The 15442-nt window shown below is 44.1% G+C and overlaps 1 protein-coding gene across 4 annotated transcripts in view; it reads left to right on the top strand.

Annotated features, from left to right (window-relative positions):
* DUSP8 (dual specificity phosphatase 8) overlaps positions 1–15442 on the top strand; it is an 82522-nt gene that overhangs the window by 54926 nt on the left and 12154 nt on the right. For all 4 annotated transcript variants that reach the window (XM_083425110.1, XM_083425111.1, XM_083425112.1 and 1 more), the window contains one exon: positions 13682–13848. In XM_083425110.1, the coding sequence (XP_083281236.1) occupies positions 13682–13848 (167 nt within the window). The remainder of the gene's footprint in view (positions 1–13681; positions 13849–15442) is intronic.

Below are 15442 nucleotides of genomic sequence, written 5' to 3'. Positions count from 1 at the left end.
TTTTTTTAATAGAAAAATATTGGTGTTAATGGTTGCTTTCCTATTTACGTAAGGTCTTGCACCTTGGAGAAATATAACAGTTGGCAAAGATTCAAAAAATGAAGCATGACTGACTTGAGGACAGGGAATGTGGAGTTTCCCCCTACTCTCCCTTATGGATTCTTCTTTCTGTTGTACACGCAACCCCAAACTGCCTGCCCAACAGATGTTAGTTAGCTCAGTAATAGCAAGAACCATACTTACTTCTATCCTCTGATACTAGTGTAGAGAATCAGAACTGGCTATATGCTGCATATAACATGCCTAAAACAGTTTTTTGGTGGTGGTGGGAGCATAGAATAGGTAGAAGTGTGCATAGAGGTTTGGGTCTTTGTATGGTGGTGAACTAAGGTTCCTGTTCCTTCAGCTAGGAAGAATTTAGATGTGATAGTCTTTCATCTGACAAATAATTGAGCTTCCTCACACAACGGCAGTGTCAAAATTGTCTGAATTGGGGGGAACAGAAATCGATCACCCCAGAGTTAAAGATAACTGATGATGATGATGTCACCAGCAAAAGTGCCACCAGCCATGGTGACAAAGGCATGAAAACAGAGATTACTTGATGCAGCACAGGAAGATGGTGAGAGTCAATATAGCAGGGGGCTGTGAGGGGAACAGCTGCAAAGACCAACCGAGCCCTTTCACTGCAGTAATAGAATTCAAATAGGAACTTGATGAGGTAAGATCCTAAAGCCATTTAAAATGAGGGATCAGGGGAGGCAGTCTCCAGAGACCTAAGAGAGAGTGTCAATTCTTTTTTTCCCCCTTTTCAGAAAGCTGCTTTAACTGCCATTTTAGAAGCCGGTGTTTGGCTCGGGCGAAACAGCAAATGTTGCCCTTGCAAAAGGGGCCAGTGAGGCTGCATTGAAAAAATGTGCTGAACATTCCATCCGCTTTGATACATACGAAAAGGGGCTTTATGTGGAATTGGCCAATGTCCAGCAATGGGTGAGATAATCAAGCCGATATAAGGAGTAGAACACCATTTGTTACTTGAGGAAGGAAGTCAGAACTGACTTTTGCTAATCCTAGAAGGGGAGGGGGTGGGGAATGCAGCCAAGTGTCCTTTCCTCGTGAATTTCAGAGAATATTTTGCTGTTTCAGGTCTTGATATATCCCACCCACACTCTTCAGTTATGACAGCTCTCCCTTACTTACCCTAATAAGAACAGAGGCCAAATTCCCATAGCAATATAGTGTGATCTACCTCTGTCACTTGTTTGTTCTGCTGTTTCTCCATACTCAAAAAACGCATACCTGTGCATGGGAGTGAAGGTGTGAAGTAGCCCTGGAAGTGGTGTCACCGCTCTTCTCCTACTTATATAGCTATGTTGAGAGAGTAACAATGCTCCAGTGTGACAGCTAAGCAGGGTTTTGTATGTGGCCAAAACATATAGCTCATGCTGGAGAACTCTGCTTTGTGTGGGAACAAAAGAACCAAAATCAGGGCTGTTGTCTTGCACGTAAAGGCAAGACAGCAGAGCAGACCATCTAGCTGCGAAAAGGAAGTAATGGTTGTGAAAGCCAAGGAATTTTCTATGGCAGGACTGAGTAAGATTTTCAAGTGCTGTGATTTCATCATTGGCGAGGCTTGTAATGGAAGCCATCCTTAAGCAAAAATACCGGACATCTTGAATTCAGTAAGCCTTTTGACAAAGTCCCCCATGGTATTATTGGGGAGAAGCTGGTAATATATGGGCTGGACAAGGTCACTGTTAGGTGGATTTGTAGCTAACTGAACCCCAAGAGTGCTCACTAATGGTTCCTCATCATCTTGGAAAAAAGGGACAAGTGGGGTGCTGCAGGGTTCTGTCCTAGGCCATTATTGTTCAGCATCTTTATAAATAACTTGGATGAATGAACTGAGAGGATGCTCATGAAATTTGCAGACAACGCCAAGCTGGGAGGGGTAGCCAATGCCTTGAAAGACAGAATCATGATTCAAGATGACCTTAATAGATTGGGAAACTGGGTCAAAACTAACTAAATGAATTCCAGTAGGGAGAATATCAGGTTCTGTACTTAGGCAGGAAGAACCAGCTGCACAGATATAAGATGCTGGGCACCTGGAGTGCCAGTAGTACAGGTAAAAAGGATCTAGGGGCCTTAGTAGATCACAATTGGAACATGAGTCAACAGTGTGATGCAGCAACAAAAAAGGCTAATGCTGTTCTATGCTGTGTCAACAGAAGTACAGTGGTACCTCCAGTTGTGAACGGGATCTGTTCTGGAGTTCCGGTCGCATCCCGAGGAATTCACAACTGGAGGTGATGTTTCTGTGCATGCGCATTACGTGGTTTAAAGCTTCTGTGCATGTGTGCAGCACATAGAGCACTTCTGTGCATGCATGCAGGGCGAAATCCGGCAAAATACTTCCGGGTTTGCCGCATACGTATCGTGAAGGATACATAACCAGAGATGAACGCAAGTAGAGGTACCACTGTATAGTGTTCCAATCAAGGGAAGTTATAGTCCCACCCTATTCTGCCTTTGGCAGACCACACTTGCAGTACTGTTCTGGGCACCACAATTTAAGGATATTGAGGAACACGTGCAGTGGAGGGTAACCAAGATGATAAAGGGTGTGGAAACCAAACTTTATGAGGAATGGTTGTGGGAATTGGGTATGTTTAGCCTGGAAAAGAGGAGACTAAGAGGAGATATAATGGCTATCTTCAAATATCTAAAGGGCTGTCACATAAAATATGGAACAAGCTTGTTTTCTCCTGCTCTGGAGTGTAGAACCCGAACCAATGGCTTCAAGTTAAAAGAAAGGAGATTCCAACTAAACCTCAGGAAGAACTTTCTGACAGTAAGAGCTGTTTGACAGTGGAGTGGACTTCCTCAGGTGGTGGTGGACACTCCATTTAATAGTTTAAAGCAGTGGTTGGATGGCCATCTGTCATGGATGCTTTAGTTGATGGGAGTTGTAGTCCCAAAACATCTGGAAGGCCGAGTTTGCCTATGCCTGTTCTAACACTACATACATAGCTTTGTACTTTTTATCAGTCAATATTAAATAATTACCACCCTGATTTCATATGTAGAATCCCCATCTCACCTACACTCATGCACTGAAAACCTGCAGGCTGGGAGAAGGGCACCTTTTCACAAATCTGACTCTGACAATGGTAGGGTGGTATAAGGATTTACAGTGTCACTAAACTGAGTTCAAGTGATTTTAAGTAGATGCATTTTGTCATTCTGCCCACCTATGGCTTAAATTGGGGGGGGGGTCCTAGCTAGGCAGTGTAGACTTCTTTATTTCCTCTTAAGTAATACAGTAATGTTTAGTTTTGTCTTAGGGTAAAGGAAGGTTTTCAGCAGTACTCTTGGAAGAACTTTCATGAGTCCATGGAGCTGCAGAAAATGTTGCACATCAACAGCTCTGTGCTGGGGGGTGGAAGTTGAGTCAAAATCAGGGGTCAGCAACCTTTTTCAGCCGTGGGCCAGTCTACCATCCCTCAGACCATGTGGTGGGCTGGACTATATTGTGAAGGGGAAAAAATGAACAAATTCCTATGCCCCACAAATAACCCAGAGATGCATTTTAAATAAAAGGACACATTCTACTCATTTAAAAACACGCTGATTCCCGGACTGTCCACGGGCCGGATTGAGAAGGTGATTGGGCTGCATCCGGCCCATGGGCCTTAGGTTGCCTACCCCTGGTCTAAATCTTACCCTAGAGTAGGTGCCCAAATCTCTAGTCACAGGTAGTTTTCAATGCTTTATCAACCAGACTTGCCTAGCAGATGGCTTCAAGCTCTATTGTCTGAGGGGATCACATATCTTTAAAGTACATAAGATGGAAGATGATATACCACTATCTGCAGTTAAACAAATACAAGGCCGTGAATCATTTTACATCCTTTTACAGTTGTCTAGTCTTTGCTGTCCAAGAGAAGCCGCAAGATATATTATTTCTGAGCTAGTTGCTAAAGCCAATGCCAAACGTGTCTCAGAACCTGTTTGCTGGGGAGATCTTCCTCCACTCATTGATAGGCAGCTAGCTAGTTGCAGTGGCTTTTTCACCTAAAGAACAGTGTGAAAATGCATGTGCACCACAAAGAAAGCTAAGGCTGCATCTGCTCCCTCCACTGCCACCACACTGACATGACAAAAAACATGAGGGGTTTGGAGGTATATTGTTCTCTAGATAATGGACTGTGAAGTGCAGGCCTCATTCAAGAGTTCCATACAGATGCTGGCACAATGATTGCATCAATGGCTGAGCAAGCCTTTTGTCCAGATCCTGTGGCTTGGTTTTAAATTGGTGCAGGAGTGACGTACAATCGATCAATGCCACAATGCAGATTGCAAGGGCTGGTTGCACATCGGCGCATAATGATGTTAAACTAACCTGCTGCTTTGTTCCTGTGTAAAAACAGCTAGGAAAAAAAAGATGAATTGTGAATAATCAGTGGAGTTATCTTGGATGTTGTGATTGCTGGCCATTATTCCCGTATTTTTAAGGGATATTTCTAACATGTAGGTTCAATACTTGTGCCTGGTTTCATAGACCAGGGATCCAGATATGCTTTATGCAAACAAGCCCAATATATTTTAATTGTTATAGCAGCCAAATAATAATGTATGCTTGTTCAAGAAATACATTAATTCAAAGTGAGTATCTTTATTGAAATCACCGATTTAAGACTGTCTTTTTATTGGTGATGTAATTCATGATTCTAACAGCCTTAATTTAAATCAATCCACCTTACTGGGGGGCGGGGGGAGAACATTTAAACATGGAATCCAATTGTAAAAGAGTAAAGAACAGAGGGCAGGGGAAAGAAATGTTTAAGATTAAGGAAGCAAATATTTAGAAAACTAAGAAAGATGTTCAGTCTCAAAAAAAGGGAAGGAAGAGCAAGGAAAGAAAATATAACAAGAGGAGCATGAGTGAGATAAGTTGAAGGAACAAGATAAAATGAAAGTAACACATTTGTCAAAGTAGGAGCAGTTAGCAGCTGTTCCATGGCAGATAGATTCCACCAAAATAGGAGACAACAACATTAGGAGAAAGGCAAGTTGGCACGGCAGGGTTAGGAGATGAATAAAGAGAAATAATATTTGACAAAAGGTGGCAAGGATTAGACGAGGAGCAAAAAATGGGGGGGGGGGGGAGAAGCAGGAAGAAAAATAAATATTTTGTGACCAAATATTCAAACATGACCACTGGAAACCAAGAGAAATCAACAGCTGTTGCCAGAGGAGATCAGTGGACAGGTTAGAAGAAAAGTGAAGGAAAAGAATTAGCTGTAAAAGAACTGACTGCTCTGCAAGGGAACACAGAAGAATAGGTGGAGAAAGAATTCAAGGGCAGAAGAATAGATTAGGAAGAAGAAAAAAAGAATCCAAATCAATACAAAACTAAGCAGGGGAGTAGTTGAATTTAGAAGTAGAAATCGCAGAGGTAATTAAATTGTAGTTAGGAAGAGGAAGACAGAATTGCAAAGACAGCACTGCAAAGTAATAACTAAATCAAGAGCAATCTTGGGGAACTAGGGGATTTCCATGGAACTGTAGGGAAGCCAGTATGTGCCAATATTTACAAAAGCGGACAATCTTTGGTGTAGAGGAATAATAGATTGGCTTCCGCATGATCAAAAAGATGCTAAGTGCTTAAAACATAAATAGCCACCAGGCACCACATTATGGTGGAAACGAGTTCTTTTCCAGCAAATAGACTTTTTGATACTTTGATGATGGTGATGATATTTCTTTCACATTTCTGGTTTTCATACTATGGTTATTACAGAAGAGAAGGCTTTCTTAGTGATCAGGCACTAACCTGGGGCTTGCAAGTCTAGCTTTGTTGACTTCAGTCTCATAGATGGAAAAGACTGCATCTGCCTGAACTCTGGGGACTTTCTTCAGAGTTTTCCCAGGCAGCTGCTACCAGCTGGGCTCACTAGGCTGAGAAAGTGATAAACCACGAATGAGTTAGTTGGGTGTTGTGTCTAGAGAAAACCTTTTCCGTGTGTTCTTTGGGAGTGCAGCCATTAGCTGCTGTGCCACAGATTTCCTGTGTGGCCTTGGAAAAACTTGCCCTGTGTAACATGCAAGATAAAAGTTACATTTCCACGTCACTCTAATGCTATGAACAGTGATATGCTCAAGACTGCAAGTGTTCTTCCCCTGCCCACCCCCCTAATATTCTTAAGAGGGTCTCTTCTCCAGTCTTCAGAGAGTAGCTAGAAGTGGCGAAGCAGAAAAAGGTCCTCCTTTCCTTCCACACTGCAGTTTTAATCTGAAAACTTAGGCGCAGTACTACACCCAGAGCTCAGAAACTGCTCATGCTACTGAAATTCCCTGTCACAAAATGCACCTAGAACAATGGGAGTGCCTAACACTGCATTTGACCCTATGCAAATTGCCATAACAAACCTTCTTTATGTAGCTTGAGAGACAAAGTGCAAAATTTCCAACTGTACCTGTGGTCTAGCAAATTTCCAACAAATCATTTGCAATGAGCATGGCGTAGTGCAGACTGGGAGAAATGATGTTGGTTGCACAAAGAATGACTGGGTGAACCAAGCCTCTCTAATGGCCTAAACAAGACAAGGATTAAGAAAGCTGTCTTCTGTGTCATTTAAAAGCATGCTCTTATTTCTCTTGGATGGTGTGAGGTGGGATTATTTAATGTCTCCAAGATGCTTTAAGATGCTTAAATAGAAAGGTTGATTCATGAGTAGCTTGATTGCTAAAACGGCGCCTGCATGTGGAGTAGTCCCAACCCTTTTCTGCTGACACCCAGGTGGTGCCCCTGGGACGCCCTAATCACTTGTAACCTTTATATCCTATGTTTTAAAAGAGTCAGAGAGGCAGGTGCCAAGTGTTCTCTCCATATTAGATCCCATATCTACTCTCAGGTTATAGGGCACTTTACTATGCAGGTAGACAGCATTTGCGTTTGATGAAGCAGCACTTTCCTTCTCACAGACACTGCAGGCTGGAGGCTTGTTCACTCAGAAGTTGCTACCACAGGTAAAATGAAGGGACGACGAGCACTCTAGTGCTTGCAAACAAGACATTTCAGGCACCCACCTGGGCCATTCAGAAAGCTGTTTGTGCAGTATCTGCAGAACTGTGAACCCCATTCATCACAGAGAGCAACCGCGTTCTTGATTATATAACTCTGAGATGAAAGTGGAGCCACGGAAGAAAATCCTTTTTGAGCTTTCCAGTGGCCATGGATTGCTTTTCATCTCATTTCATCCACTGATGTGTTTTGGGGACATGTAAACACATTCAGGGTTGATACATACCCAGTTATTGATATTTTTTAATTATGCATTAAATTTGTATACCACCCTATACTTGCAGGTCTCAGTTCTGGTCACCACAGTTTAAGCAGGATATTAGAAATCTGGAAGGTGTGCAGAGGAGGGTGACCAAGATGATAAGGGGTCTGGAAACCAAGCCTTATGAGGAATGGTTGAGGGAGTTGGGTATGTTTAGCCTGAAGAAGAGGAGGCTGAGAGGTAATATGAGGGCCATCTTCAAATATCTGAAGAAGGAGCAAACTTGCTTTCTGCTGCTCCAGAGGGGAGGACCCAAACCAACAGAGTTGAATGACTATAAAGGAGATTCCAACTAAACATTAGGACATGTTTTCTGACAGGAAGAGCTGTTCAAAAGTGGATTGAACCAGCTCAGAAGGTGGTGGACTCTTCTTCTTTAAAAAGAGGTTGGATAGATAGATATACCAGGGATTCTTTAGTTGTAATTCCTGCATTTAGTAGTATAACAAATCAGGGTGGGGTGTGCGGGCTGCACCGGGTTTGTGGGGGACTTAGGCCGGTACAGTGGTCTGTAGGGCGGCACGAAAGCTGCTACATGTCAGGGACTGGGATTCTGTGTGGCAGGGGAGTTTGTGGGCGGCATGGTGGTTCCTGGAGTTTTGGGTGCTCTGCAGTTCCTGAAAAAAGTGGCTGCCCTAAAAAAAAGCTCAACAACTTTGATTTCCCCCTGAAAGCTCCAAGCCGCTGCTTGCATTACCAGAGTTTGGACTAGATAGCCCTTGTGGTCCCTTCCATCTCTATAGCTATATCATTCTGTGCTTGGTAATCTTGTCTAAACCCTCCAGGAAATCTACAGCTCTGGCCGGCCTCAGGATTTTCGACAGGGCAAGGTATCCTCTCTTGAAGCCTCAACCAGATCTCCTATTGGAGAGAGCACTTATAAGTAATCTGAGAACTCTTTCCACCCACGCTGTCCCGCATACAGATGCCCTCCCTCTCTTAATTCCACTCATGCCAAGATAATACCACTCCTAGGCCATATAGCTTGTCAAATAAAAGAACCACAACTGTACAAGGCCAGGACTTTTGTTATTCCCTGACCCCCCACTTGCTTGATCTGATGCTAGAAGGGCAACTAGCATGTGTTAATAGCAAAGCCAACCCAATCATCAGTCATGTCTGGAACCCTGCTTGTGGCCTTTGCATTTTTTGCATTAAGCTGTGTTGACTTCTTAAGATTAAAAGAGGTTTTAAGGCCACTATTGTGGCTGAGAGGTCTGTTCCCCCCCCCTTTCTCATTCCTTTGAAGGATTGCTTAAACCCCAGTTTAGATTAAGGAAATTAACTATTTAATTGGATATTTAACTCCCACCCCTGTTCCAGTGGGACTCAGGCAGACTTAATGTTTCTTTATTCTATCCAATAAATTAGCTTATACAGCCTCTGCAAGATCATGCTCATAATGAGGCCTGTATCTCTGAAACAAAAGCTTGTTGGGATAGGAGGACGTGTGCCAAGAGTAATATCAGATGCTGGGCCCTCCTTCCCTCAATGAATCCCCACTGGCATTCTTAATAGACCCTGCATGCTTGCTTGCATTTTCCTGAACAAAACTAGCAGTGAATCTGCTGACAGTTAAATTCCCTCTGCCTGTATTTTCTAGTAAGGCTGTTACAGATAAGAGCAGACTGGGTCTGAGCAGATTTCTCAGTGCCCCAATTCCTCCCAGTTGAAAATGGGCATAATAGGCAAGTAAATGAAAGGCATGTTTCTCCATCTGCAAAGATTCTAAAACCTCAAGGAGGATGTTTTTGCTGAAATGAATGGGAGCTGTGCAAGAGCCTAGCAGTGCCCAGTGGACTGAGCCCTAAGACAGAGCTACTGCTCCAACATGGCAAGAGGGGATTACTTAAATTAGTAAATTAGGAAGTGGTAGGGCACAACCCTGCACTACATGACCTCCTTCCTATGACATCCTGCAGCATAGTGACAACTGGCAACCGCATCACTCTGCAATACAGATTACAACAGGGCAAGAAGGAACAGTGATGCATAGCACATGTATGGCCAATTCACACCACAGTACAGATTATTTAGCACATGCCCAGTGTAAAATCAAGCCATAGCTTTGTGCTCCAGGACATGCAGCCTTGTTTCTTTGTCTCTTGCATCTATTGGGAGACAAAAAAGCAAGCAAAAACCAACAACCCCCCTCCCTGCCTGACACGCTGAGTGCTGGCTATTCTTAGCTTTTCTTCTGAGTATTCAGAAAAACACATTAGGGAAGGAGGAAATTATAGCTCAATAGCATGCATAAGGGTGCCAGGCTCAGTTTCTGACATCTTCAGTTAAAAGATCATGAGCAGAATAGATCTGATGGCAGCAGACCTGTATGCTTAAATGTGGCTCTACCCCCAACACATGGAAGAAGGAAGGGGTTGTTTTCTAGGGACAAATACATGGCAACCCGGTGTTCACAGCTTACCTGTGCACAGTTTCTGTGATGGTTCTCCCCTTCTTTCCTTCTCAGCTAAACTCCAATAGCAGGAGTGTGCTCAGCTGAGAAAAGTGCTTGAAGAGTAAGGACCACAGGGACATAAGCTGCAAGCAAGCGGAGGATTCTGCACCGATTTTGCTGTTAAAAACAGACCGTTCACTCCCTCTTTCTGCAGTTCTGTCTTGAGGGGGTTGAGTGGAGGGATCTATATCTAAATGCACAGAGCTGCCAGAGCTGGTTTGAACCTTAGCCTTAGAGAGCCTCTACCAGTCAGAATACACAATTCTGTCCTCTAGATGGACCAGTTGACTCAACTTGGCATAACACTGCTTCATCCATTTGCAACAAAACAACAAGTTGTGTAGAGGATGATTTCTTTTGTGTAGTCTTTCCAGATGCCCAGGTCTTGACTCCTGGATTATCTGCCAACACCCTCAGACCAAGAAAAAATAGAGAATTACATATGCTTACATACACACTTCCCAATCCCGTAATTTATGCTTCATGGTGAAATTGATGCAATTGTGGTGCGGGGGGGGGGGTGTGAGGGAGGCAGCTAGGAGTAACCAGAGCTCATGTGCACCTGTGCTAATCTTGTTTCGTTCATTCTGATTTAATATCCCAGTTGAGGGGTGATGTCATGCCACAAAGAGCCACAGAGGAAGTGGTGTTGCAAAGTGCATTTAACTCCTCATATCCCAAATGGACAAGACTTGGTGATTTTTTTAAAAAAAAAATCTAATATTTATCTGGCAGCAGAAATAGTTTTGTTCACAAATATTATTAGTGTTTAGGGATTGGGGTTTTTTTTGCTTAGTCAGTTGCCAGATTCTGCAGGGAAAGCAAAAAATATACCTTGTGAAGCATTAGATCAGAAGGTTGTCTCAAGGAAGATGCTTGCGTGAACTGTATGGTCAGGCTTTACCTTCTAATAAGAGTAGCCAGGAACAGTATTTTATGTAAAAGGTGGCTTTTCAATTGTGCCTGGCACAGGGGTGGAAAGCAAAAGTCCTTTGTAAAACAATTTTTTGTCAAACTGTATTATAATTTGGTGCTTAAGCAAATATTTCCTCCTACTGAACCTTTGTAGCCTTTTCCAATTTAGTTGTGTCAATCCAAAATAAGATGTGCAATTTGGAAAGTAAACTTCACAGAATCTCGCTACTAAACATCAGTGTTTCAGAAGAAGCCATTATCGCCGATATGTCCTTGCTGCTCAGTTTTGGGAAACTGATCAGAACAAGAACAAACCTGAAGCTCTAAGCTAGAACAAGGTCTGTTTGATTCATGTGCTTCTTGCTATGCCATGTTCTGCAACGTCGGGGGACGGGGCAGAAATCACTGTGATCTGTTCAGATCCTGCCATCTATCTCAGCTGCCCACCCAGTATATGGGCTCGCTTTCCTAATTAGTATTGTACACGGGGCCGCTTTATCGGCCATCCACTCGGGCATGAAATAGAAAAGAGCTCTGTGTGCATGCGTGGGAGCCACAAAGAGAGAGGCAGACTACTGAAATGCAGCATGACTTTGACGTAGGTCTGTTTCAAGTACAAAGGCCTGCAGCTATGTATGCTATGATTCAGCTGGAGATTATGGATGACGGACCAGGGGGACAGGGATCTACCAGTAACAGACCAGCGCAGTCGAAGGATCCTAGGAGTGATTTCCTAAGCCACTGATTTTCAGATTGTTCCAAAGGGAACACTACGGTGAGGATCCTCAATGAGAAGATCACTCAGGGCTTTCCTGAAAGGCTGCTTTTACCCAATGTCACAATTCTTCCCTCTGAATATGCAGCTTCAGCAAAGTCTTGGATGTGTTTGAGGTCGGTAGTCTTCAATCTTAATAGATCCAGGTCCTGTCTTTAAATGAAATGTACCTTGGGGGCATGTCCCGCTTCTTAATTATTATTTTTTAACATATATTTGTATGGTGGCAGTGCCGTTGGTGCAACCCAACTTAGTATCCTAGGTCACATTCTGATTTCACTCGGGGTAGCAGGGAGACCCAACACATCCAGCCACTGCCCTGAAGGAACTGAGGGTGTGCTCTAGAAAATGCCCTAAATTTGTCTACAGCACACTGGGATATCCTGGCAGCCATAGCAAGGCTTCCTTGGCAGAGAGGTCAACACAGAAAATGTACCGAAAGGTAGGCAATTTGAAGAAACACTGCTCTGGGCAACGCTTTCCCCTCAGTCACTTCTAAACCTATAACAACACCACTGGCAACTGCCGTTTCTCAGATGACAAGCGTTGCTCACATGTGGCTGCTAAAGATCCCAGGGGGGCTATTTATAAAAGAGGAGTAAAATTAGCCCATAGCATCCTGGCCAAATTCCAGTGCAGGTAATTTATTTCCTGCCTTCCTAGAATTACATGCATACACATTCTCTCTCTCTCTCTCTCTCTCTTACTCCACCCCCACCCCCTGCAGATTCAATTTATTTTATTTAGCATGGTGTGTTTATCTGCTGCTCTCCCGTCACTAAGATACTTGGTTGCTTTGTAATCATTTAAAAATCTGCAGGCTGGAATCAGCCTATGCTGCTTGCTCATGCAGCTGGGAGGCGACAGCCTCCTAAAACGTTAAAGGGTAATGTGAAAAATAGTTTATCCTGTTGGTGAGTTATTGGGGATTGACAGTAGACAGCACATGTGAATCGGCTGGTGCCCCTCAAAAAAAACACCCTGTACTGAAAGATATGCACAGTAATCGGAAGAGAAATGGTGAATGGTAAATCCACCCTCTGTTTACTATTATAGTAAAGGCTGAAAGAATGAAGCGATTAATGGATATGATAAATGAGCTGATTCATTAAACTCAGATTTAAAATGTGGGGTTTTTATTGGAGCGTGCAGCACACTCGATTTGGTGCTCAGTGCTGATGACAACGCTGTTGAAAGCATTGCATGTCTCAGGATTTCGGCAGTGTGTTTATTTCCCAAAGGGAAAACGATGCGATGTTGTTGGTTAGTCTGCAGAATTGCTTGCCTTCGTTTCAATATCCACAAAACGGCACACTTCTTTGAGTATGTTAATATTTATTTCAGTCACTTGATTAGCTAATCTAGTAATAGGTGGAGAGCCCTAGCCCTATCCAGAGAGACCACACACAATGCTTCATGCACCAAGGGATGGGGACAGACGGCAGGACTGCAACAAAGGAGTGAGCCAAGTGTGACAAGGGAGGCGGGTTTAAAAGCTTTTAAAAGCAGGGGTGGGAATGCTGATGATGGACTCCAGTACCATCAGCCCCAGCCGGTGTGGCCAGTGGTCAGGAATGATGGGAGTTGTAGTGCAACACCACCTGAAGGGGTCACAGGTTCTCTAGCCTTTCATTAGATATCAGGGAAACGCCTGTCTTTGTAATAGGTAAGTGAGCAAGGAAGTTTATAGAGTCTAGGGACTAATCATAAAAAGATGAATTTTACACACCCCGACAATCTGTGTCAGCAGAGGTCCAGTGTTATCCCCAAGAGTGTTGCTTTATTTTTATTATTGTTAATGAATAGAATTGTTGCCTTTCCCGTCCTCTAGAGGACAGAAGGGGACATGGCACCAGAAGCCCATCGTCTGTAACCAAGGCAAATGGCGAAGGAGCTTGCTTTTATATGCATCTAGTATCTGATGCTCTTGTGGGTGCTTAGGGTCTTAATATGTAACATTATGCATTTATATGATGCGAGAACAGAATATAAGGTTTCCCTTCAGTGTGGAAGAATGGGATTTAATTGTCCTCTTAACCACACGGTCATTATTTGACTTTGGGACTTCGCTTCCAGTTCTCTGATTCAGTTCCCCATCTGCAGAATTTTCATAAAAATCAGTTTGTGGGGAAATGGGGATAGTTGCTCAATAACCTTATTCCCTCCACTCTCTTTCTCCAGGGGGCTTTGCCACCTTCTCATCTTGCTTCCCAGGACTCTGCGAAGGGAAACCTACTGCTATCCTGCCAATGAGCATCTCCCAGCCATGCATGCCAGTGGCCAATGTTGGCCCAACTCGCATCTTGCCTCATCTCTACCTAGGCTCCCAGAAAGATGTCTTAAATAAGGTACATCATGTAAAGAAGAAGAAGAAGAGGTGGGGAGGGGAGGGAGGTGTAGCTTGCCTTAAAGAAACCCTTCTCCTTAAGACTTGGGAGAGCAGGTGTGTCACCTGTGTGGGAAACTGTATATCATGGGTAGGCAAACTAATGTCTGGGGGCTGGATCCAGCCCAATCGCCTTCTCAGTCCGGCCCGCAGATGGTCTGGGAATCAGCATGTTTTTACATGAGTAGAATGTGTCCTTTTATTTAAAATGCATCTCTGGGTTATTTGTGGGGCCAGACTGGTGTTTTTACATGAGTAGAATGTGTGCTTTTATTTAAATCGCATCTGGGGGTTATTTTATTTAAATCGCATCTGGGGGTTATTTGTGGGGCATAGGAATTTGTTCATTTCCCCCCCCCCAAATATAGTCCAGCCCCCCACAAGGTCTGAGGGGCAGTGGACCAGCCCCCCGCTGAAAAAGTTTGCTGACCCATGCTGTATATTGTCTGATCAGGACAGCCGTGGGCCATTTTTGAATTGTGCAGCAAAACAGAGCTATAGACTTGAGCTCCCTTTTGAAGTGCTAAGGACATTAGCAGCAGGAGCATCAAAACTGCAACGTTGACCCTGAGAGATCTTTATGACAGGGGAGCCAGCTGTTTCTTGCCAGAGCCCAGTGCCAGCCAAGCTAAAGAATAACACTGACCTCAACTCTTCCATGTCCAGCCTCAGAGCCAGAGGATGAGGTATTAAGCTTGGCATTCAACAGTGACTGATGGCGAGGTGAGGGCAAGGGAGAGTGTAGGGAACGGCAGCCCACATCTGCAAGCAAAGAACCCTTTGAGCAGGCCCCAAAATGGACAAAGGTCTGCTTTGGGAATTGGAGAGGGGAGGGAACAGGCAGCATCCTTTCAAAGGACACCAGAATGCTTGGGCTATGATATCACATCGGGGAAGAGAATTTCATTGAAAGAAAAAATAATACTAGTTAGAAGAAGAAAGAAGCCGCAGTTGTTGTGAACATACCAGTGGGCACAAATCCTGGGCAGGAGGGAGCCAGTTGGGCATTCCTGCCTTGGGGGGAGGGTTAGGTAGAAGCGCCTGAACTAGAAACACTGAGAGGGGGAGGGGAAGCATTTTACACAGGGAGTAGAAGGAAATGGGGGAGAAAAATGCCAGGAATGTGAGCTTGGGAGCTCGGCTGGCTCCTAGGGACCGAGGTGAGAGTTATTACACAGTGACTACTTGGAAAATGGAGCCACAGAACTCTAGGGGGGGCATAGCATTGGGCATCAGTGCTGAAAACAGGAGGAATGGAATATGAGCTGGAACCCCAAAGAACTTTGCTCTGGGTATTTTCTGTAAACCTCTCCTTTTAGAAGTGAGTCTTGGCTTCCCTACAGAAGTCCTGCTTTTTTTCACTGTGGCAGCAGCCAGTGGTTTTTACTGAATCTTCATTGACCTCAGGCAACAGTGCCCAGCTGGCGGCCCAAACACCCCCCTCTGTTATAGCACAGCCATACATTGCAGGCTGGGCAACCTAGTAGCCAATGGAGGAGAAAGAAGAGGAGGCAATGACATCCTCAGGGCCTCTGGAAGAGTGGGTGAAAACATCC

This window comes from Podarcis tiliguerta (assembly GCF_965153285.1).
Source record: "Podarcis tiliguerta genome assembly, chromosome: 1".
NCBI lineage: Eukaryota > Metazoa > Chordata > Lepidosauria > Squamata > Lacertidae > Podarcis > Podarcis tiliguerta.
Note: the sequence above shows the minus strand (reverse complement) of the source record. Positions and strands in the feature narration are given on the sequence as shown.